This window comes from Callospermophilus lateralis, chromosome 2 (assembly GCF_048772815.1).
Source record: "Callospermophilus lateralis isolate mCalLat2 chromosome 2, mCalLat2.hap1, whole genome shotgun sequence".
In the NCBI taxonomy this organism is placed as follows: Eukaryota; Metazoa; Chordata; class Mammalia; order Rodentia; family Sciuridae; genus Callospermophilus; species Callospermophilus lateralis.
In genome coordinates this window covers 10,254,777-10,276,751 of record NC_135306.1, presented here as the reverse complement: position 1 = coordinate 10,276,751, position 21,975 = coordinate 10,254,777, and the positions used below count along the sequence as shown (strand labels likewise).

Genomic DNA, 21,975 nt, shown 5'->3' with positions numbered 1-21,975 from the left:
TGGATCTGCCCCCAGTTCTGGTGGCTGAAGTGACTGAACCCTGATCTTGAAGGAGGTGCTGCTGAGATAGAGAGAGGCAAGTCCAGATTCTGGGAAGGGGGTGGGGGATGGACAAAGGTCTGGAGAAAGGATGCACTTTGGGGAGCAAGGTGAAAGGGGGCTGTGAGGGGATGCCTTGAATGTCAAACTGGGAACCCCAGAGAACACAGGTTCTGAGCTCCCTGCTTCCCCTGCAGGACCCCAGAGCTGATCCTACGCCTTTCTGGCCAGTGGATGGCTGCTGCCCTCCCCAGCTCACCAGGGCTACAGTTCCCAGCTTCCTTCCTGAGAGGACTCCTGGAGACCATCCTTTTGTGCAAGAAATGTCATCCCTAGTGGATGGGCCACAGGGGTGGGCTCCATTCCCACTGGTTGGCTTCCAGACCAGTGGGGTCCGGGAACCAAACAAAGGGCACCCTGACCTGCAAGAGCCAGGGAGTGGCAAGGCAGGGTGCAAAGCTAATTTCATCTGTGTGTGTGTGTTTTCCTTTCTCAGTCCACATTGGCCAGGTCTGTGATCCCAAATGTCCCTCATCTTTTCCTACTGGAATCAGAATGGCCCTCTGGTGTTACTGCCTCTTCTGTCTTCTGGTATCTGAGCTTCTGTGGGGAGGAGAGTTTGGGGAAGGAGGTCAAAAGGGATGCAAAGGTGTAGGGTTTCATACCATGAAGTCACTATAAAGGTTACACAGGGACTGGGGTTGTGGCTCAGCGGTACAGCACTCACCTAGCATGTGCGAGGCTCTGGGTTTGATTCTCAGCACCACATAAAAATAAATAAATAAAGGCATTGTGTCCAACTATACCAAACAAATAAATATTTTTTTAAAAAAGTTACACAAGATAAGCCCCTGGCACAGAAATAAAAGCACCCAGTAGGACTGGTGTTGTGGCTCAGTGGTAGAGCACTTGCTAGCATGTGCGAGGCAATCCCCAAACACATACACACACACACACACACACACACACACACACACACACTAGGTGGCATGCCTCTCACATTCAATCAGCTTGTTTATTCCTGGTAAGGGGGAAAGGCTCAGGGCAGTGATGTGCCCTGCCCAAGACCAACAGCACAGCCTGCAGCTTCCACTGCTCCCCCTGAAGCACACAGTAGGGATTCAATAATTGCACACAGGCAATGGGGTGGCTGTTCCAGCTCCCACCTGTCTTCTCTCACAGATCAGGAGTCTCTTCGGGACCTGTTCCAACTCCCCAGGTGAAACAAGGCGCCCTTGGGTGGCAGGTTGGTAAGAGAGATCACCCCCCTGAAGCCCTCCCCTAGGAACTGCCCGTGACCCCAGTGGCACTGGCCTGGAACTCCAAGGAAGGGAGGAGAGGGTATTTAGTTCAGACCCCAGTACCAAGAACTGGGCGGAATGCTTCTCTCCTGACCATCTCATTCCCGTTGTACAGATTTGGAGAGCCACCGCAGGGGAATGACACAGGTCATAGAGCATGGCCTGGGGCCAGGGCAGCCCCATCTGATAGGCCAGCAAGACTCCTGCCCCAGCGTCCTTCACCCTACCCATCCCCCAGAGTGTGAGATGCCCACGAAATGCTCTCTCGTCCCCTCTGTCCTCTCCCCTTCCAGCTTCGCTGGCCCCTGGTGAGGTGGTGGAGATTTCTGATGGGGTGTGCAAGTTTCCAAAGCAGCGGCTGAGCTGGTGGCAAGCCCAAGAGTCTTGTGAGCAGCGGTTTGGCCACCTGCAAATGGGGCTCCCAGATGGGATTCTTGCTTCGAGGCTTCGTGACCCGGTCTGGTTGGGCCAAAGAGAAACCTCCCTGCGGAGGCCCCCACGGAGGAGTGAGTGTGGACCCAGGGCCCGCGGGAGGGGAAGAGAGCTTTGGTGACATTCAGAAACAGGAGCTCACGGTGATGACTTGTGAAATGAACTTGGAGCAACACCCCGCTCCATCTCCATATTTCCTCGCTGTGGACTGAAGTAGCGGTTGACCCAGGCTGGGGAGTTAGAAGCCCCGTTTCTTTCTTCCGGCGGCAGGGATGCACCCCAGATCCCATGAAGGGCCCCGCAGCTGGGGGAATGCAGGACCCTGTGGGCAGCTGGGAAATTGAGGTCGCGGCCCTCCTGTCCCCCCTCTCAAGGCGTGCGCACCACCGCGGCGCTGGTGTTCGGCGAGAAGACGGCGGACAGGGCGGCGCGGCTGCGGACGCCCCTGCCAGCTCTGGAGGCGCTGACGGCGTGCGCGCACTTGCAGTGGGACAACCGCTCGCCCGAAGTGGCCGCGATCTTCTCCCTCGCCGCCCCCGCGATGACCAACGCGCTGCAGCTGCGGGCCTTCGCCGAGCCGGGCGGCGCGGTGCGGGCGGCGCTGGTGGTACGCGGGCACCACGCTCCCTTTCTCGCAGCCTTTCCTGCCGACGGCCGCTGGCACCACGTGTGCGCGACATGGGAGCAGCGCGGGGGGCGCTGGGCGCTGTTTGCTGACGGGCGGCGGCGCGCCACGGCGCGGGGACTGGGCGCGGACCACCCGGTGCCGCCCGGTGGCATCCTGGTGCTGGGCCAGGATCAGGACTCCCCGGGCGGCGGCTTCTCCGCGCGCGACGCCTTCAGCGGCAACCTCACCGACTTCCACCTGTGGGCCCGGGTGCTGAGCCCCGCGCAGCTGCACCGCGCACGCGCCTGCGACCCGCCTCCCGCCGGCCTGCTCTTCGTCTGGGACCCTGGCTCCCTGGACATCACACCCTCACTGCTGCCGCCGGTTCCGACGCGCCTTCCGTGTCCCGGTGCGCATGGCTGCCCCTGGCTGCCAGGACCCGCCCTTTCTGCTGGCTCAACCCCCGGCCCCCTGGCTGGTTCTGGGCCCGCCCCCTAACTCAGCGACCCCTGCCCTTCTGATTGCGTGACCCAGCTCACCCTCTGCCAACCCCGCCCTGGCTCGACTCTGGCCACGCCCTTATGCACCCTTGGACAGCCGCAGAGTCCCAGTAGCCTGATTGCGTGGGTTCACCTGGCGTCTCACATAGCCCCCTAACCCCAGAGCAGTGCGCCCTGGTTCCAGTCTGGTGTGCAGGCATCTTCGAGGCCGGCACCTGGGGGTGGGTCACAGACTATAGGAAGCTAGGATATGGTTTTGACACCTCCCCTACTCTGGCCAGTGCCCTCAGAAGAGTGCCCCACGTGGAACCCAGAACCCCGCACCGAGGGCTCCCAGCTCTGCTTGCAGCCGCTGCTCTTCCTCTGCTGCTACCAGAAAGGTGCGCCCTAGCTGTGCCCCTGGGCTCTCATGAAGCTAGTGGGAACAGGAGGAGCTAGTGACCAGAAGAGTGTGGGATTCTTTGAGTTTCAGGGCCTCCTCGTAGTCTAGACTACAGGGCAGCGGGATCAGACAGACCTGGGGGTGAATCCCATTTGTGCGACCTTAGGCAAATGATTTGTGCCATTCTGTGCCTCAGTTTCCCTATCTAGCACACAGTGTGTGAGGCTTCAGACACACAGCTGTGGATCTCCTCTTCCCCCCCTGGGTGGGGGTTATTGAGCAGCTGGCACCTCTGGGCAGGGGAGTTGCCCAAGGCCCAGCCTGGCATCTGCCTGTTTGCAGAGACCTATCAGCAGCTGCAGGATGTCCGGTTGTGGCCAGGACAGGATGTTATCAGCAAAGTCAATGCTTTGGCCAACGCCATTGTGGTGAGCTTCTCCTAAGGAGGTTGGAGAGCCTGTGGGCACTGTGGGTCACCTCGCACTTCAATTGCCTCACCTGTAAGGGGATACCTACTGTTCTTCAGAATTACGGCTCTTCATGCTCCCTATTTTATAGCCTTGAAAGCTGAAAACTTATGACAAGTTAGAACTGCACCCTCCAAAAAGACCCTGGAAAAGCCCAAGTGTGGCCCCTAGGGGATCCCTTGTGTCAGCCAGACAGGCAGTAACTGGCTTCTCTAACCACAGCTCCTCCCAGACCCCCTCTCTGAAGCCCCTGAGGCCCTGACCCTGGACAAGGCCTCCAGGTTCCTGGGCCTTCTGGACAGAGTCCTGGTGGAGGAGACCACTCCACTGGGGCCGGCTGCACTGCTGGCTGTCCTGCACTTCCTGAAGAGGGTGACAGCCCTTGGGGCTGGGGAGCCAGAGCCCTTGACAGGGCCCTGGGAACAGCTGGGCAGGGGCGTCGTGTCTGTGGCCAGCCGGATCCTGGAGAAGCAGGTGGCTGGAGCGTGGCTGTCCCTCAGTGAGGTGAGGCTGCAGGGCTGGCCAGGGGCCTGGGCTCTGGTTCTGCCCTCGCTAGAAGGTTGTTGTGTAGTCTTAGGCTCAAGTGGGCACCCAGTTTTAGGCTCCATCTCCCCATCCCTTGGGAGAAGCTCCTCTTTTTCATCTACTTTATAAGCTGAACTTCCACTTGAACAACAGTGTCTGTATTTTAATATCATTAAGAGCCACTAGTCAATAAGGGCCTTCCCCATATCCAAGAATCTGCTTACCGCCACAAGTGGCAGGTCCTCTGTGCTGAGTGGTCCAACCATCTTGTCTGCCGAAACAGCAAACACTCTGGAGAACAGGAAAGATGCCATCTGGTTGGAGAGGCGGATGGACACCTCATCCTGGCAAAAATGGCCATAGGCCTAGGAGTGATTGACCCAGAGAAGGGAGGAAGCAAGAGCTCATGGACATTGCCTGCCAATCTCTGGGGCTAAAGGAGCATATGTGGTCCCCCTGTGGCCTCAGAGGATGGAATTAGGACCAGGGTGTGGGGTTAGGGTGGAAATGGCATGACCCAGGAGGCTGGCTCCATAGAATGAGTCACCTGGACCTATAATGAGCCCCCAATTCGGGGAAGCATTCAAGCCCACCTTGATTAGGGGTTGGAGGCACTGAGGTAGATGGAGAAGAGACAGAGCCTGGAAAATGGGGGTCCTCACTCCTGTCTTGCTCAGGCAGTGAAGATGAGTTACTGGTTAACACGTGACTTGCCGGCCTCCCTCTCCTGCTCTCTCCCCTCTCTGAGAAGAGCAGGGCCGCCTCTCAGAACATTGAGCCTGGTAACCCCAGGTCAGAGCTGGTGGCAGTGGGTGTGGGATGTGAGAAGGAATTGAGCTGTGGCTTCCTGCCAGGTGGTTGGTGGACCTATGGCCCTGGTGACCAGCATGCAGCGCCTGGCTCCCCTGCTGAGTACCGTGCTGACCTCTGAGCAGCCCCGAATGTCCATCCAGCACCACCATGCAGGTGAGCCTGCTGCCCATCCTCCCACTGGGCTTCTCCTCTGCTGCTCCCTGGGAGCTCTCCTCCCTGACAGACACTGTTTTCCTGCCTTTGCCCGAGCTGCAGCCTCCATCCAAAATGCCTTTTCTCCCAGAAAACTCCTATGCGTTCTTCAGAACCCAGCTTGAGCATCAAGTGCTCTAGGAAGCCTTTCCTAGTTTGAGTTCCTCTTGATGGTTCCTCCCTCCTCAGTTACCCCAGCATCTTGAACGTGTCTCTCCTTGCATTTGTGGTAATAGAAGATTGTCCCCTCTGCCTGATGCCCCCTGAGTGTCAGGGCTGTTTCTGAGCCATCTCTGCATCAGGCCCAGGCCCACAGTCTGAGTGTCACTTGAGTGGGGGCACACCTAGAGTGGACCTTCAGGCACCAACTTGTCCCTCAGGTGCCCACTGTCTTGTGGTGCTCACTGGTATTCAGGCCCTGCCTCCCAGGGAACTCCCCCTTCTCAGCGACCCTCTCTCCTGGACTTGGAGAAATCCGATTTACCTGGGAAAAATGGCCGAGCCGCTCTGAGATGGAATGGTGGCAGGGCAGCTTGTCAGAAAGACCTCATTCCCGATGGGGACAGCCACCAGCCCCATTTGATCCTAGGCCTGGAGGTGCGGAGCCTACACCTGAGGGAGGCCAGTGCTGGGGGCTACATATTCACTATGCCTGGTGGGCATCCAGAGGGGCCCGGCCACATCCACATTCCCGCAGGTGAAGTGAGGCGGCTCCTCGGGAAAGGTGGGTGAGAGGAGGGGGGCTGGGTCCTGCGGGGGTCCCCCCAGACCTCAGTTCTGATGTTGTCAGCCATGCTACTTCGAATGAGTTACCTTATCTGTGGTGACCCTATTAGCTGGGTGTGGTGGCGCAATGCCTGTAGTCCCCGCGACTCAGGAGTCCAGCCTGGGAAACTCAGTGAGACTTTGTCTCAAAATACAAAATAAAAAGGGCTGGGGATGTAGCTCAGTGGTAAAGCACCCTTGGGTTCAATACCCAGTACCAAAAAGGAGGAGGAGGAGGAGGAGGAGGAGGAGGAGGAGGCGGCAGCAGCAGCAGTGCGGGGGGCTGGTGCAACATGGCTGACCCCATACCTTTGGTCCTTGCCTTGTGGGTTGTTATGAGGGTGAAAGCATCTACCACATCATAGTGTCAAATGAATCTCCTCCACTGACCCTACACATTTTTTCCTCAGAGGTGGGTAGTAGAGGGAGCCCCCCACCTGCCCTTAGTCCCACAAGGGGCAAAGATTAGGGCAAGGGACAAAGGGATTTGGAGCTGCAAGGCTAGGTGCATGGCTATGGCTGTTCTCTGTCACTTGTTAGCTAAGTGATCTTAGGGAAGTCATTTAACCCCTTTGAGCCTCAGTTTCCCTATCTGTAAAGTGGGGAGAGCACTACACTCAGAGCCAGCCGGTGCTTGCTCAGTCACCAGGCGGGGGCTTGGGTCCCCTTCCCACTCAGCCAGGCCTCTCTGGAGTCACCGTGATCCACAGCTGGTTCACCTCCAGTGTCTTCCAGTACGCCCTGGGGGTGCCTGCCCTGGAACCCCAGGCCTCTGACAGCTCAGAGGAGGCCGACAGGATGCAGAGGTGAGTGGGCCCCACCCAGCAGGCTGCCACAGGGCTGTGTTCTCTTCACAGGGGAGACCAGTCCTCCATCCCACCCAGAGTCCCCTTCTGGTGGGCAGATCTTGGCAGGCCAGGGTCCCTTTCCTTCCCCACCCTTCTGGGCCTGCCGGAGGGAGCACTCGTGCAACATGGCTCACCCCATATCCGAGGTCCTGTCTTCTGTGTTGAGACTCAGGGAAGGAACAGGGCTCACCAGCGAGTCCCCAAGGAAGACTGGAACCCAACCCCCCAAGTCCCAGCCCAGGGCTGTCCCAGATGTTTGGACACACATCTGGCCATGACCTCTCCCTGCTACCACCACCCCTAAAGGCTCCCTTTCTCCCACAGGTTCCTGAGCACACAGGTGGGGTCAGCCATCCTCTCCTCCGAGGTGTGGGACACTGTTGGGGAGGTCAGCACGGCCGTGACCTTTCACCTGCAGCACCAGGCCCAGGTACTGGTGGTCCTTCTGGGGAAGAGCCCCCAGGCATGCTTGCTCCAGTTCTCCACCCAACCCCCCAGTATTGTTCATTGGAAGACCAAGGTCTAGACACACCCAAGAAACAATATTCCCCCCGGGAACGGTCCCCACCCTCCTCAAGGGAATGGGAAGGGAAGCCATGGATGGTGAGCTCTGTACCTGCCGGCCACCTCTGATAAGCAGCCTTCATCTCACCCTCCAGCTGCTTCCTGTGGCCCTCTGGAGAGGCCATGGGATTGGCCTCAGCATTTAATGGCAGGTGGGGTTCATTCTAGAGCTGTGTAACTTGAAGAACCAAATCACGCTGGTCAGCCGCTGAAGCGTGTGCACAGGTGACGTTCAGGGTCTTCCCTGCAGTGTGCATCGTGGGAATGAAAACAGACCCCTCTGGGGGTGCAGCTCAGTGGTAGGGTGCTTGCTTGCCAGGCACGAGGCCCTGGGTTCCACCCCAGCACCACAGAGAACAAGCCCTTCCAATGTCCATCTGTAGTACCCTGCTTAGAAAGCCCCAGGGAGCTGCCCACAGGACTGGTCGGCCGATGTGACATAAAGAGCGAGGTATTCCTCTATAAACTGACACAGAAAGATCTCCAAGACTTGTCTTTTGATTTTATCACATGTAATTTCCAGACACCTACTTCTCCCTTTTGAAATATCAAAAGGTTTCAGAGAAAGCTTACGAATCCCTTGCTTACAACCAGTAATTCTGGACACACACATTCCACGGTTTACTGTTTTTGCATATCCTCCCAAGACTTTTGAGCAATCAGTTTGATTAAAGTGTCTGTCATCCCTTAGCATCCATGAGGAACTGGTTCTATGACCCCCTCGATGATGTATCAAAATCCAAGAATGGGGGCTGGGGTTGTGGCTCAGTAGTAAAGTGCTTTCCTGGCACGTGGGAGGCACTGGGTTTGATCCTCAGCATCACATTAAAAATAAACAAAAATAAAACAAAGGTATTGTGCCATCTACAACTAAAAAAAAAAAATTTTAATCCAAGGAAGCTCAAGCTGAAATAATAGTTGCAATAACCTACATAAATCCTTTCATACACTTTAAATCACTTCTAGATTATTTGTAATACCTAATACAATGTCACTGCTACATAAATGGTTGTTATTATAGTTTATAGTCTAGGGAATAATGACAAGAAAAAAGTCATGTTCAGTACAGATGCAATTAAAAAATATTTTCCATACCTGAGGATACAGGGGCTGGAGAGTATACAGCATGCAATCTGACAAGCCTTGACCTCTGTGTGTTCCCCTGTACCACTACCCCAGTCAAGGTACACAACACTTCCAACTTCCCAAAAGGCTTCTTTGGGCCTCTCTTGTGCCAGTCAGTTATCCATACCAGGATGTCACTGCTCTGCTTTCTATGACAATGGATCATGCCTGCCTTTGCTGGAGCTTCATACAATGCAATTACTGTATGTGTTGAGGTCTGGCTTCTCTTGCTCAGGGGTGTTTTGAGAAGCACCCATGTTTTGCACATATCCGTGGTTTGTTCCTTTTTACTGCTAAGCAGTATTCCACCACATTGGCATATTAGCATTTGTTTTCCCATTTGAGCTCTTGTCCGTGAATCTGCTATAAGGACTCACATACAGGTCTTTTTTGCGAACATGAGATTTCTTTCTATTGGGTACATTCCAGAAAGCCAACTTGCATGATAAACACATCTTAACCTGCTAAGAGAATGTCAACCTGTTGTCCCCAGTGTTCATGCCATTCATGTTCCCATCAGCAACATGAAAGTTCCATTTGTTCCACATCTTGGCCATCCTTCTTCCTTTCTTCTTTCTGTGGTCCTGGGGGTTGAACCCAGGGGTGCTCTACCGTTGAGTCATACCCCCAACCCTTTTTACTTTTTATTTTGAGACAAGATCTTGCTAAGTTGCCCAGTCTGGCCTCAAACTTGCAATCTTCCTGCCTCAGCTTCCTGAGTCGATAGGATTACTGCGCCCAACCTGTCAGCCTTCTTCCTGGTTATATATTGATACCTCATTATGTTTTAAGATTGCAATTCCTTGAAGACCAAAGATTTTGAGCATCTTTTCATAGACATGTTGAGCATTCATATATCTTTTGTTACATGTATGTTCAAATCTTTTGTTCTGTTATCAAATTATAAGATTTCTTTATATATTCTGGATATAAATCTTTTTTCAGATGTGTGTTTTGTGAATATTTCTCCTAGTATACAGCTTGTCCCCCCCCCCTTTTTTTGGTACCAGGGATTGAACTCAGAGTCACTCGACTACTGAGCCACATCCCCAGCCCTATTTTGTATTTTATTTAGAGACAGAGTCTCACTGAGCTGCTTAGTGCCTTGCTTTTGCTGAGGCTGGCTTTGAACTTGTGATCCTCCTGCCTCAGCCTCCCGAGCTACTGGCATTACAGGAGTGTGCCACCACACCCAGCTTCATGCTTTTGTATTCTAAGAAAGCATTTTAATCCTCACGTCATAAAGATATTTTTAAAGAAGTTTATCATTGTAGCTTCTATATGCAGGTCTTTTATTTCAGTTAATTTCTGTTTATTAAGCAAGTTAAGGATCAAAGTTTATGTCTCCCTTATGGACATCCAGTTCCAATACCATTTGTTGAAAAGATTCTATCCCCTATTGATTATCTTGACATCTTTGTTGAAAATAGATTGTCCAGATATGTGTAGATTATTTCTGGGCTCCTTATTTTGTTCCATTGTCTGTATGTCCATCCCTGCACTAATCCCATACTGTCCTGATTAATGCGTCTGTAGAATAAATTACAGTCAGGTAATAGAAGCCCTTCAACTTTTTTTCTTTTTTTCAAATTCGCTTTGGCTATCCTAGGATGTTTGCACTTTCAAAAAAATATTAGAATTGGTTTGTCATTATTGATGGAAAAATCTTTTGGGATTTTTTTGACTGAGATTTCATTGAATCCATATTATTGAGTTGAGAGAACTGGTATCTTAGTAATGAGTCTTATGATTCATGATCAGGGCTTAACCCTCTATTTATTTAGGTTAAATTTCTCTCAGCATTGATATACAGTTTCTAGTGTGCAGCTCTTGAAGATATCTTGTTAAATATATCCCAAAGTATTTCATATTTTTAGATGTGAATTGTTTTCTTAATTTTATTTTATTTATTCATTCATTCATTTGTTCATTGTTCAGTGCTGGGGATCAAGCCTGGAGCCTTGCACATGCTAGGCAGGGGCTTATACTACTGAGCTACACCTCCTTGATTTAATTTTAACTTAATTTAATTGTAAATTAATTTTAAAATTAAAATTTAATTTTAAAAGTTTCGTTTTTTGTAGTTGTAGATGGAAAGAATGCCTTTATTTTATTTGAGACAAGATCTTGCTAAGTTGCCCAGTGGTGCTGAGGATCAAACCTAGTGCCTCATGCATGCTAGGCAAGTGCTCTGCCACTGAGCTACAGTCTCAGCCCTAAAATTTAATTTTAAATCATTTATTGCTAGTATATAGAACACAATTGCTTTATATAGGAATACAATTGGCACAATGACATTGTCCCCTGAAACCTTGCTGAATTCACTTTGCCTTTCTAGTAGCTATCTTCTAGAGTCCTTGGAATTTTTTATATTGATCTTGTTGTCTGCAAAGATAGTTTTGTTTTCCCTTTTCCAATCTATGTCATTTTTCCTTTTCTTGTCATATTGCAATGACAAGAATTTCTAGTTCAGTGTTAAAAACAATAGTGAGGTCAGGATCCTTGTGTTGTTCCCCATCATAAGAGGCATAGCATCCAGTCTTTCACCATGTAAGTGTGATGTTAGCTATGAGGTTTTATAGTTGCCCTTTATTGGACTAATTTCTCTGCTTTTCTGGCTTGCTGAGAATTTTTATCAGGAATGGTTCTGAATTTTGTCAAATGCTTTTCCCACTTTGACATGATCCTATGGTTTTCTCTTTTATTATGTTAACACAGTAAATTGCATCAGTTGATTTTCAAATGTTAAGCCTATCTTGGATTCCTGGGATCAACTCCCCCTGGTTATGGTGTATTATCCTCTGAATAATTGCTGGATTAAATTTCTAATATTTTGTTAATGATTTTTGAGTTTATGTTCATGAATAATGTGTTCTGTAGTTTACTATGATTGTTGTCAATCATAGTTACCTTACTATGCTACATAAAACATTAGATTTTCTAGTGTTCCTATCCACCTATACTCTTACCCAACTATCCTCCTGTACCTGTTAACCATCTTCAAAGGACTAACTTTTAAGATTATATTTATGTATTTTATTAATATGACTTAAAAATAAAATATCCTCATTGTGGCAAGTTTGGGAAACGTAGAAAAGGATAAAGATGACTAAATACTATTAACTATTTTGGCAGCCCGAGACGCTGCCAAAATATTATTAACTAAATACTATTAACTAAACACTAATACTCAGATATAACCAATATGAACATTTTGGTGTATTTACCTTTAATATTTATCTGGGCATACAACACAATTATTATTATTATTTTAAATTTTTTTTTAGTTGTCAATGGACCTTTATTTTATTTATTTGTAAGTGGTGCTGAGGATCAAACCCAGTGCCTCACACATGCTAGGCAAGTGCTCTGCCACTGAGCCCCAGCCCCAGCCCACAATACAATTACTTTTTAAAGGTGAAAAAATATATATTTAGAATCAGCCAGCTGGACTCAGTTTAGATGACCCCATTTTGTTGGTGACATCCAGAGCATGTCATCATCAGGAGCTGGTCGAACACACACAGCTTATCAGGCCGGCCTGACCAGGATGTTGACCTTGGCCACATCCTTGTCACAGAGCTTCACCTTCCATCTGGCACTCGCTGGCCTTGACATTCACAGTGAGCACAGTGTCTGTTGTCTTCTCTCGTCTTCGCAGAAGGCTCCGTGGTCAGGGCAGCTTGAGGCTGCATGGTGGTCAAGCTGGCTCCTCTGGCGAGCGCTCTTCTGAGGATTTCAGCTGTCTCCAGAGCGGCAGCGTCTCGGGCTGCCAAAAGATGTGCAGCTCTTCTTTTGTGCCCGGGGATACCTTGCGGCACTGCCTTCTTGGCCTTCAGAGTGTGACTGTCTTTGCCTTCCAGAGGGAGGAGCGCCCTTCTCCACCTCAGGCGCCATCTTAGTGAAAAGGTCCACTATGAATATTTCTTTCCTTTTGCAAAACCAAGGACCTTGCTCTCTCAACGGAGCCAGCCAGCGGTTGTGGGTTGGTTTATCATTCTCTGCAGCTGTTTTCTGCATTGTCTCAGTCACAGGTGGCCCTTCACTGACCTGTCACTTGCTGCTCAGTCCTCGCAAGGGGAGGCCTGGGCTGTTGTGGGTTCAGAACCCACAACCACTCTCTTCTGCAGGGAATGGTCCAAAGTGAGCATGATCCTCCCCTAAGCCCACGAGCCCTACCCCACCCTGCACACCTTCTCTCATAGTCAGTTTGATTCTGGTGACTGCTTCCTGGTGTGGGGCATGAGACACAGATAGTCTTGTCCTTTTTTTTTTAATATTTATTTTTTAGTTGTAATTGGACACAACACCTTTATTTCACTTATTTATTTTTGTATGTGGTGCTGAGAATCAAACCCAGGGTCTCGCACGTGCGAGGCAAGCGCTCTACCGCTGAGCCACAACCCCAGCCCAAGTCTTGTGACTTTTGAGTGCACAGCCACATTTATATTTCAGTTTGCACCCCTTGAAAATGCCACCAGTCATACAATAAGAACCCATTTTTGAAAGTATAGGGTGGCTTGATTTGTGTTCTTGGTCCAAGGAAAAATACTATGAATGGATACACAGGACGAGACTTTAGCCAGGTCAACCCAGGAAACAGTAAGTTCTCTGGAGCCTTCACCACAAAGTGGGAAAGGCCATTGATCAAGCCGAGGCCCAGTCTCAGCTCCATGCTGAATGATCTGGAGCAGACTAAGCCCCCTCTCTGAGCCTGGGTTTCCTCATCTGAAATGACATATTCTTTTCCTATCTCCTAGGTTGCTGTGACAATCAAATGCATTAAAGGACATGAAAGTGCTTGGCCAAACACCAAGTGAGGTGACATTGCTGTTACCTTTCCCAGTCAGGACAAACAGCCCAAGTCCCAAGCAGACTGCCCTCACTGCTTGGACTAGGGTTAATACCAGAGGCTGCCTGATAGCTTTTTACTGCTTATTGACATCTTATAAAATCTATATTGTTGCCAGGCCTGGTGGCACATGCCCGAATCCCGGCTACTTAGGAGGCTGAGACAGGAGGATTACGAATTTAAGGGTATTCTCAGCAACTTAACAAGACTCTGTCTCAAAAAATAAAAGGGTTAAACCCCTGAGTTCAACCCCCAGTAGTGCCAAAAAAGAAAGAAAAAAAAATAACTATATTGTTGTCCTTGTTCAATTTCACAAGAACTAACATGTCATTATAATGCATTCGAGATCTGACCACCGTTAGATCAGCTGTGTGTTTTCACAGGACGCACAGCTTAATTCTGTCCCAAGGTGGCCTCATGACACCGAGCTGCATCATGTTCTGCAACTTTTTCTTAACTGAACAACAAATCATGGAGGTCTTTCTGCATCAATAAATAGAGACCCCCTGATCTGACGTCACGGAGCACCCTGGGAGGGAGGAGTCACCGGTGTGACCTGCTCCCCAGGATGGCTGCCGCGCCTTCCCTTCTGCCCTGCACCAGTGTTCCTCTCCACACTGGACAGCCCTCGGTCCCCAAAACTCAGAGTCCTCAGCACCTGCTGTCCCGCTCCATCCTTCTGGCCTCGCCCTCCTGACACACTTGGGCCCTGTGCCCTACACGGGTTCATGCTCGGCCTGTCCCTGTGTCCCGTCCAGGCCTTCCCTCAGAAGCTGGTGGAGCCCGTCTGTGCTTTCTGGAACTTCAGCATCAGGTGAGTGTCCACTTCTATGTTTTTAAAATACAGAAAGAAAGAAAGAAAGAAGGAAGGAAGGAAGGAAGGAAGGAAGGAAGGAAGGAAGGAAGGAAGGAAGGAAAGAGACTGACTTTTCTTTCTGCTTGCAAATTAGGGAGGACCCAAGTGTAATTTGGGGCCTCCAAAAACTGCCTTGTGGGAAGATTCTAGGCCCCACCCAGCTCCAGGGCAAGCTGGGGCAGGAGAATGCGTTTCCCAGCGGATAGTGAGCTCCCCGTTGTGGGAGGTGTGGGAGGGAGGCCACACTCACCCTGTGAGATGCCGAGGAGACTTGTCTGTTAAATGGGTGTCAGACTTTGGGGCCAGGCCCGAGGTCACTGAGAAGAGAGGAGGCTGCAGGGATTAGCACCAAGATCCCATGCTGGACCTTTCCCTGAGGGAGTGGAAGCAGTGACACCTGCTTGGTCTCAGCCTGCCCCTATCATCCTGAGACGGTTAAGCACATGGGGCAGTGGGAAGCTAAGGCCCAGGGGGGGCAGTGGTAGGTCACAGTCACACAGCCAGCTAAGGGCAGGGCAGCAGTGGACCCCAGGCTCTGGGAGGCTCTCCCCTGCCTGCTCCCTGAGGCCCCCCATGTCCACTGGGTCTCCACAGCCCTCTGTTCCCTTCCCACCCCCAAGCCCACACACAGGGGGTTCCTGGGCCACCGCGGGCTGCTCCGTGCTCTCCCTGTACCAGGACTCCACTGCCTGCTTCTGCAACCACAGCACCAGCTTCGCTGTCCTGTTGCAGGTGTACGACATCCAGGTGAGTGCAGGGGGAGGGGCAGCAGGGCGTCTTAAAGGATGAACAGGAATGACGCAGAAGGACAGGGGGAGAGGTCCCAAGCACAGGGAGGAGGGAACCCCCACTGGACAGAGGGAGGAAGGCAGGTCAAAGACCAAAGTCTGGCCGGGCCCAGTGGTGCACGCCTGGAATCTCAGAGACTCAGGAGGCTCAGGCAGGGGGATTGCAAGTTCAAAGCCAGCCTCAGCAACAGAGAGGCACTAAGCAACTCAGTGAGACCCCTCTCTAAATAAAATACAAAATAAGGTCTGGGATGTGGCTCTGTGGTGGAGTGCCCCTGAGTTCAATCCCCAGTACCAAAAAACAAAAACAACAACAAAAAAGTCTGGACCACTGGGAATGGGGGGGCTTGGCCCTGAGAGGGAACAGGTGGGTAACGGATGGGAGTGGCCTGTGGGTTCGAAGGGGTTTGGGTCTGGTGTTCAGTTGAGTGTCTCTGCTGGAGATGCAGAGCCAGAGGGCAAAGCCAGGGGCCTTGGTGAGGCGGAAGTAAGAGGAGGCTCTGCCAAGAGACGCCCGAGTCCCTGAGTGCCAGCGTGACAGGTTGGGGGGACCAAACTCCAGGAGACCGAGAGGCTGGGCTCCATGGAGCTGGAAAGGACTCCCAGGTCACTTGCTAGGAGGTCAAGTTAGACAGGGCTGGAGCCTCTGGAAGGCCGGGTCACTTGGAGTTTTGGGAATACCCTAGAAAGACATCATCAAACACATTTTTTTTTTCCTATAAAAACAGAGCTTGGACATTTCTCCATGTCGAAAACAACCCATCCACAGCCCTGTTTCCTTTTTTATTACAGGGGTACATACTGGTGGGGTTTGTTGCTACATATTTGATCGTATACATGATCATCCACATAACAACATAATGGGGCCAGTATCACTCCAGCTCTCCCCCTTCCCTCCCCCCTCACCCCTTGGTCCCTTTCCTCTACTGATGTCCCTTAGATTTCCGTGGGACCTGCCCCCACCTTTCTTTACCTCTCTAGCTTCCGCACAGGAGAGAAAACATGCAACCCTTGACCTTCTGAGTCAGACTTACTTCACGTGACATGATGGTGTCCAGTTCCATCCATTTTCCTGAAAATGACATAATTTTCCTTATGCCACAGCCCATTCCTAGTGACCATCCCGCGGTACCCATGGCGAGTTGTCTCTCCTGTGGAATCCCCACCTCCCCGTGGGCACATCAGCTGCTTCCAGCTCAGCGCTCTCCACGCTGGCGGACCTGGGCGTGTGGGGCCAGGATGGAGAACCAGCAGGAGAGGAGCGTGTGCACATGCTCACTTATTAAGGGCCTACTGCGTGCAAGCCTGGACCTTGAAGGCTGGTGCTGGGAAAGTCTGTTCTTGGTCTGGTGGCAACAGTGTCCTTTCTGTCCCTCCCCACAGAGAGGCCCCGAGGAGGAGTCACTTCTGAGGACCCTCTCGTTTGTGGGCTGTGGCGTGTCCCTCTGCGCCCTTGCTACCACCTTCTTGCTCTTCCTGGCAGCCGGGTGAGGACAGCTCCTGGCACCTCACCCCTCATGGGCCTGCACGGCCTCTCATCCATTCCTGTTCCCAGTGACCTTGTGGGAGGTCTCCCCTGGGGGCCTGCTGGGTCCCAGGCAGAGCTGCCTTCTCTGCCTCCATGAGCCCAGCCGCAGGGGACCTGGCAGGATGGGGTCTGAGAGCGCTTGGGGACTGTTGTGCTGTCCTTGTTACCAACTCCTCTGCCTGTCCAGGGTCCCCAAGTCAGAGAGGACCACAGTCCACAAGAACCTCACCTTCTCCCTGGCCTCTGCTGAGGGCTTCCTCATGGCCAGTGAGTGGGCAAAGGACAACAAGGTGGGCAGACAGCAGATGGACTTGCAAGCTCAGGGGCCCAGGGAAGCAACTGGGGCCCTTTCTGGATTGTCCCCCGCCCTTGACAGCTTCAGCTGGCTGCATTCCCCTGGGGAAGAGCTGGCCCAGAGAGGAAAGGTCCTGGGTGGTGGAGCCCAAGGCCTGCCTGGGGCCCACGCCCACTGGCCCCTGTTTGGGTTGTAATGCCAGGCACGAGCGTGGGACCCAGGGTGGGTGCTGTGCCAGAGCTGACCTCACTGGGGACACTCCACCCTCCCACAGGTGGCATGTGTGGCTGTCACAGCTGCAATGCACTTTCTCTTTTTGGTGGCATTCTCCTGGATGCTGGTGGAGGGACTGCTGCTATGGAACAAGGTGGTAGCCGTGAGCATGTGCCCAGGTCCCAGGATGAGGCTCTACTATGTCATAGGCTGGGGTGAGACCCCCACTCTCCACTCTTGCTCTGTTCTTCCCAGCTGTGCCTCCACACAGCCTCTGTTGCCACTCAACACCACCTCATGCCCAGTACCACCTAGGCCCATCTCCACCTGGTGCCTGCCACCACTCAGCACCCAGCACCACTCAGCACCCAGCATCACTCAGCACCCAGCACCACTCAGCACCCAGCACCACTCAGCACCCAGCACCACTCAGCACCCAGCTCCCCAACCACTCAGCACCCAGCATCACTCAGTAAGGATCTCTGATAAGAGCTCATTTTTCTCAGTTCTCTGCCCTACCCCAGTTCCTCTTATATATATGGACCTTTATGTGGTGCTGAGAATTGAACCCAGCGCCTCACTCATGCTAGACAAGCACTCTACTACTGAGCCACAGCCCCAGCACCCCGTTCCTCTTAATCCTCCTCCACCTCAACAACCTCAGCTTCCACCTCCAGCCCTGCCCCCATTCCACAACCTGCACCAACTCCCAGACCTAAGCCTTCAACCCAATCTCAGCTTCCCCACTCCCCAAATACTCATGGCTCCAATGCCACCCCAACAGTGCCAGCCCCTAGCCCTGCTCCCCAGTCTCCCCAGTCTCCCCAGGGTCCCCAAGCAGTTGCTACCAGGGCTGTGGCTGCTGCTTGGGGGTAAGGAGCTGTACCCTGCAGAGAAGACCCACTCCTCCTTTCCCTAGGCATGCCCATGGTCATCGTGGCCATCACCCTGGCCACGAGCCCCCATGACTATGTGGCCGCCGGACATTGCTGGCTTGATGTGCACACAGACACCATCTGGGCCTTCGCGGGGCCAGTACTCCTCGTGCTGATGGTGAGCTGTGGGGGGGGCGGGGGGGTGTATGAAGGGCAGGCCGCGTTCAGGATGAGAGGACCCCTTCTCCCACTGATGCCGGTCTCCAGGCCAACACCTACATCCTGTTCCGCGTGGTGATGGTCACCGTATCCAGCGCCTGCCGCCGTGCCCGCATGCTGAGCCCGCAGCCTGGCCTGCGGCAGCAGATCAAGATACAGATGTGGTGAGGCCCAGCCTGGGAAGGTGGCGGGACAAGCAGAGCCACCCGAGGCCCACTGGTGTGAGCATGTGTGTGCACCCTGGGGGTGTGGCTGTGTGGGTGTGAGGTGTGCCTGCAGGTATGCACACGTGTCCTTGCTTACGTGTCACTCACACCCATGCATGTCATGTGAGGATGGCCATCGATCCAGAGTGGCTCAGTGGGACACCAGCCACTGCCCTGGGGCTCCCTGTCTGCAGAAGGCACTGATAGCCTTCTAGGGACAAGGTGAGGGACCCCAGAATCAGATAACCCCCAGAAGTTCAGGTTCAGGGTGAAGTTCTGGGTCTCTACCCCTGTCAAGAACCCCATCGCTCTCCCTGCTGGGAAGGGGCCCCTGCCTTCTTCCCTCCCCTTTCTCCACCAAGGGCAGGCAGCCAAGTCAGGGAGACCCCAAAAAGCCCAGAGCCCGAGGTCTTCCTGGAGAGAGAAAGGGGAAGCCCTTTGGACTCTGTGCACCTGCCCGGGTCTCCTTCTGGGTACCTGCCCCCATTTGTTCAAACCAGGTTTGGTTCTGGGACCCTCTCTCTCCAGTGTCACCATCTGTTCTTCATGCCACCTCTGGGTATTTGGTAAGGGGCAGCAGAGTCCAGAAGGTTCTAGCTACCCTCAAGTCCTACCTGTGCTATGGTCCCTGTCTGCATGTCCCACCCCTCTCCAGGCACTTCTCAGGTGCTACCCTCCCTGAAGGGAGTGCCCCAGCCCCCTCAGCCCTGCCCACTGTCCCACAGGGCCACAGTGAAACCGGTACTGGTCCTTCTGCCCATCCTGGGCCTAACTTGGCTGGTCGGCATCCTGGTGCATCTCAGTCCGGCCTGGGCCTACGTTGCTGTGGGCCTCAATTCCTTCCAGGTACCTCTAGGCTCTGGCCCATCCGGACTGGGGCTCTGACACTCAGGAACCCAGAGGGGACACCTGGTTTGTCAGGCAGGGAGTAGCCCTGGGGCCTGATTCCAGAGTGTGGCTTCTCAACCACTGGGGTGGTCAGGCATGACCACAGATGGGCCCAGGCATGCTCCTGGGGAGGGTGCCCTGCCCCAGTCACTTACCCACCTGTGCCCCGTGCGGGCCTTCTGCTTGTTCCCTTGGAACTCAAATTTGGGGAAGGCAGCCAAGATCCAGAATAGGAACTGACATGTTGGTGGGGGCTGAGGCAGGGAGGGGTGGGGGTGCTAGCCCCCTTGTCCTCTCCCCTGGGCCTTGGGACTCCACCACCTGCCAGGCAGGAGTGGAGAGGGAGAGGACAGAAAGGGGGCACTGCTAGGGGTCGGTGGGGGCCAGAGTGGCCGAATCCTCCCTCTCCATCGCTGTGGGAGCGGGACCATTGGTCAGGGCCAGGCCCAGCTCTGAGCCCGGGCTCTTGCTCATGCCGTCTCCTGGCTGTGTCTTGCTCCTGTCACCCCACCTCCAGCCTCTGTCTTAGGCACAACCCCTGCCCTCAGGACAGTGACTGGGACACAGTTGCCCCTGGTGTGGGGATAGGGCTTGACATCTGCTGTGACCTGGGGACCACAAGGCAGGAGGCCAGGCTGGGGTGGGGCTGGGTGGTGTCTCAGGGTTTGATTTCGGGTCTGTCCCCAGGGGCCCTACATCTTCCTGATCTATGTTGCCTACAATGGGGAGGTGAGTCCGGGTCCTAGGGCTGCAGGGAGGTGGGTCACGGTGGGACCTTCAGAACCCTCCCCTACAGGCCCAATGTGGGGCGCAGGTGTCTGGGGCCTGACCTCTGCACATCCCCGCAGGTGCGGAGCGCCCTGCAGAGGATGACCGAGAAGAAGGCAGCGTCGCTCGCTGTGGGGCAGGCCGGGCCCAGCGCTGTCACCATCTCCTGTGGGACCTGCTCGGGCCCCTCTAGCCAGCAGCCTCCAGGTCCCTGGGAGGCGCCCCGGACTCCACCAAGAAGACATGTGGCTCTCAGAGGTCAGATCTCAGCACCTTGTGGTTCCCGTGCTGTGGCAGAACAGTGACCACGGCAGATCCTGTTAGCCCATTTGAAAGACAGGAAACGGAGGCCCTGGAGAGTCCTCAAACAAATGTGGGCAGGAAATGGCTTTAAACTGGCTTGCCAAGGGCTGGGGTGTAGCTCAGCGGTGGAGCTAGCTACCTAGCTAATCTAGGGCCCCATCCCCAGCACCAGACCCAGGACTCCTGGGCCCAGCCAGAGGAGGGGTGGGACTAGCCGGGGTGACCTGAGTGTCCATGCAGGGGGTGTTGGGGGATTCCTGCGGACAGGTGAGTGGATGGGCTTGGGGCCCTGAGGCAGGGCATGGGTTAAATGACCTCACGTCCTGTCTACGGTCCAGTCCCAACCCCCAGCGACCCCCCTGCATCCCCTTGGGCTTCAGTGTCCTCATCACTAACCTGGGTAAAGCTTTGAGTGGGTTCCTAGACTGTTAGATAATGAGGACCCCACCCAGTGTGGGGAGCAGGGAGAGGGCTTTCTGCTGCCGTCTCAGAAAGCGCACTGATCCCATGTTCTTCCCCCTACTAGGGATCCACGGCCCCAGAATCCCCACAGCCTTCTCTTCTATTGCAGAACCCGAGAGACCGGTGAGGCTGGGACAGGCCTGGCCCCAGGGGACCAGCAAGTGTGGCCGACAGGGTTGGGGAAGCCACAGGGAGTAGGGTCTGGTGGGGTGGGGGCTTCTCCTGGGGTCCTGTCCCTCAGTTGCTGGGCTGAAAGGCCCTGGAGCACCAGAGAGCTGCAGCCTGTGGGTGGCACAACTGAAGGTCAAGGCCACTGGGGTTGAGGGAGGAGGAGTCACCAAGGTTTCTGGGGGTGGGGGGTGGGGTTTCCCAGGGGAAGGGAGGAGGAACCCAGGCTACCCTGTTCCCCTCCCCTCAGGCTGTGGAGCTAACAGCATTCAAGGCTTCAGGTATGGCCGCCTTGGGGGGGTTCCCCTACCGCCTTTGGGCCTGGACACTCCCTCACCCCACTTTACCAGGATAGAAGTAATTGGAGAAGCAACCACACCCACCTTCCACAGTTTAAGGGGCCCTGACCTCACTCTGTTCCCTGATAGTGTCTGAGAGTCTTCCTGTAGGGTACTGGACTGTCAGGGACAAGGCAGAACTCTTGGGGAGAGGGTCACTTAAGGGTGAGGTTGGAGGAAACCTTCCCAGACCTGGTCCTCCCTGCAAGGGGCAGTGAACAAGGAGCCTGCCCTCTGTCCACTCTCCCTGGTCCCCAGTCCTGCTGCCCAGCCTCCTGCTCTGAGGGCCCTTCCAAACCCAGTGAGGGACAGTGCTTCCCTCCATGGCCTGGGTTTCCCCAGCTGGAGCCCGCAGACAGCCTGGCAAGACTGGGGACATCCAAGGCCAGGTCCAGGGAGCTCAGGCTGGCCCCAGGGGAGCTGTCTCTACAGCTCCCTCAGCCTAAGTCTTCAGTCTCAAAACTGCGGCAGACACTGGCCAGCCTCACACTTTTTTTTTTTTAATACTGGGGATTGAACCTAGGGGCACTTAACCACTGAGCCACATCACCCCATCCTCAGCACTTTTTTATTTTGAGGCAGAGTCTCACTAAGTTGTTTAGGGCCTCTCTAAATTGATAAGGCCGGCCTCGAATTTGTGATCCTTCTGCCTCAGG

General features: G+C 53.8%; 1 protein-coding gene across 1 annotated transcript; it reads left to right on the top strand.

The window, feature by feature from the left end:
• Nucleotides 1-594: 594 nt before the first annotated feature.
• On the top strand, nt 595-21,430 carry Adgrd2 (adhesion G protein-coupled receptor D2). The gene is made up of 23 exons (XM_076846049.2): nt 595-630; nt 1,222-1,285; nt 1,634-1,846; nt 2,147-2,788; nt 3,161-3,259; nt 3,604-3,689; nt 3,951-4,232; nt 5,108-5,219; nt 5,848-5,982; nt 6,706-6,829; nt 7,196-7,301; nt 8,674-8,676; nt 14,863-15,015; nt 16,440-16,543; nt 16,772-16,874; nt 17,154-17,307; nt 18,012-18,145; nt 18,235-18,350; nt 19,118-19,238; nt 19,968-20,009; nt 20,129-20,306; nt 20,878-20,936; nt 21,410-21,430. The coding sequence occupies exons 1-23, from the start codon at nt 595-597 to the stop codon at nt 21,428-21,430; spliced, it is 3,087 nt and encodes a 1,028-aa protein (XP_076702164.2).
• The last annotated feature ends 545 nt before the right edge of the window (nt 21,431-21,975 follow it).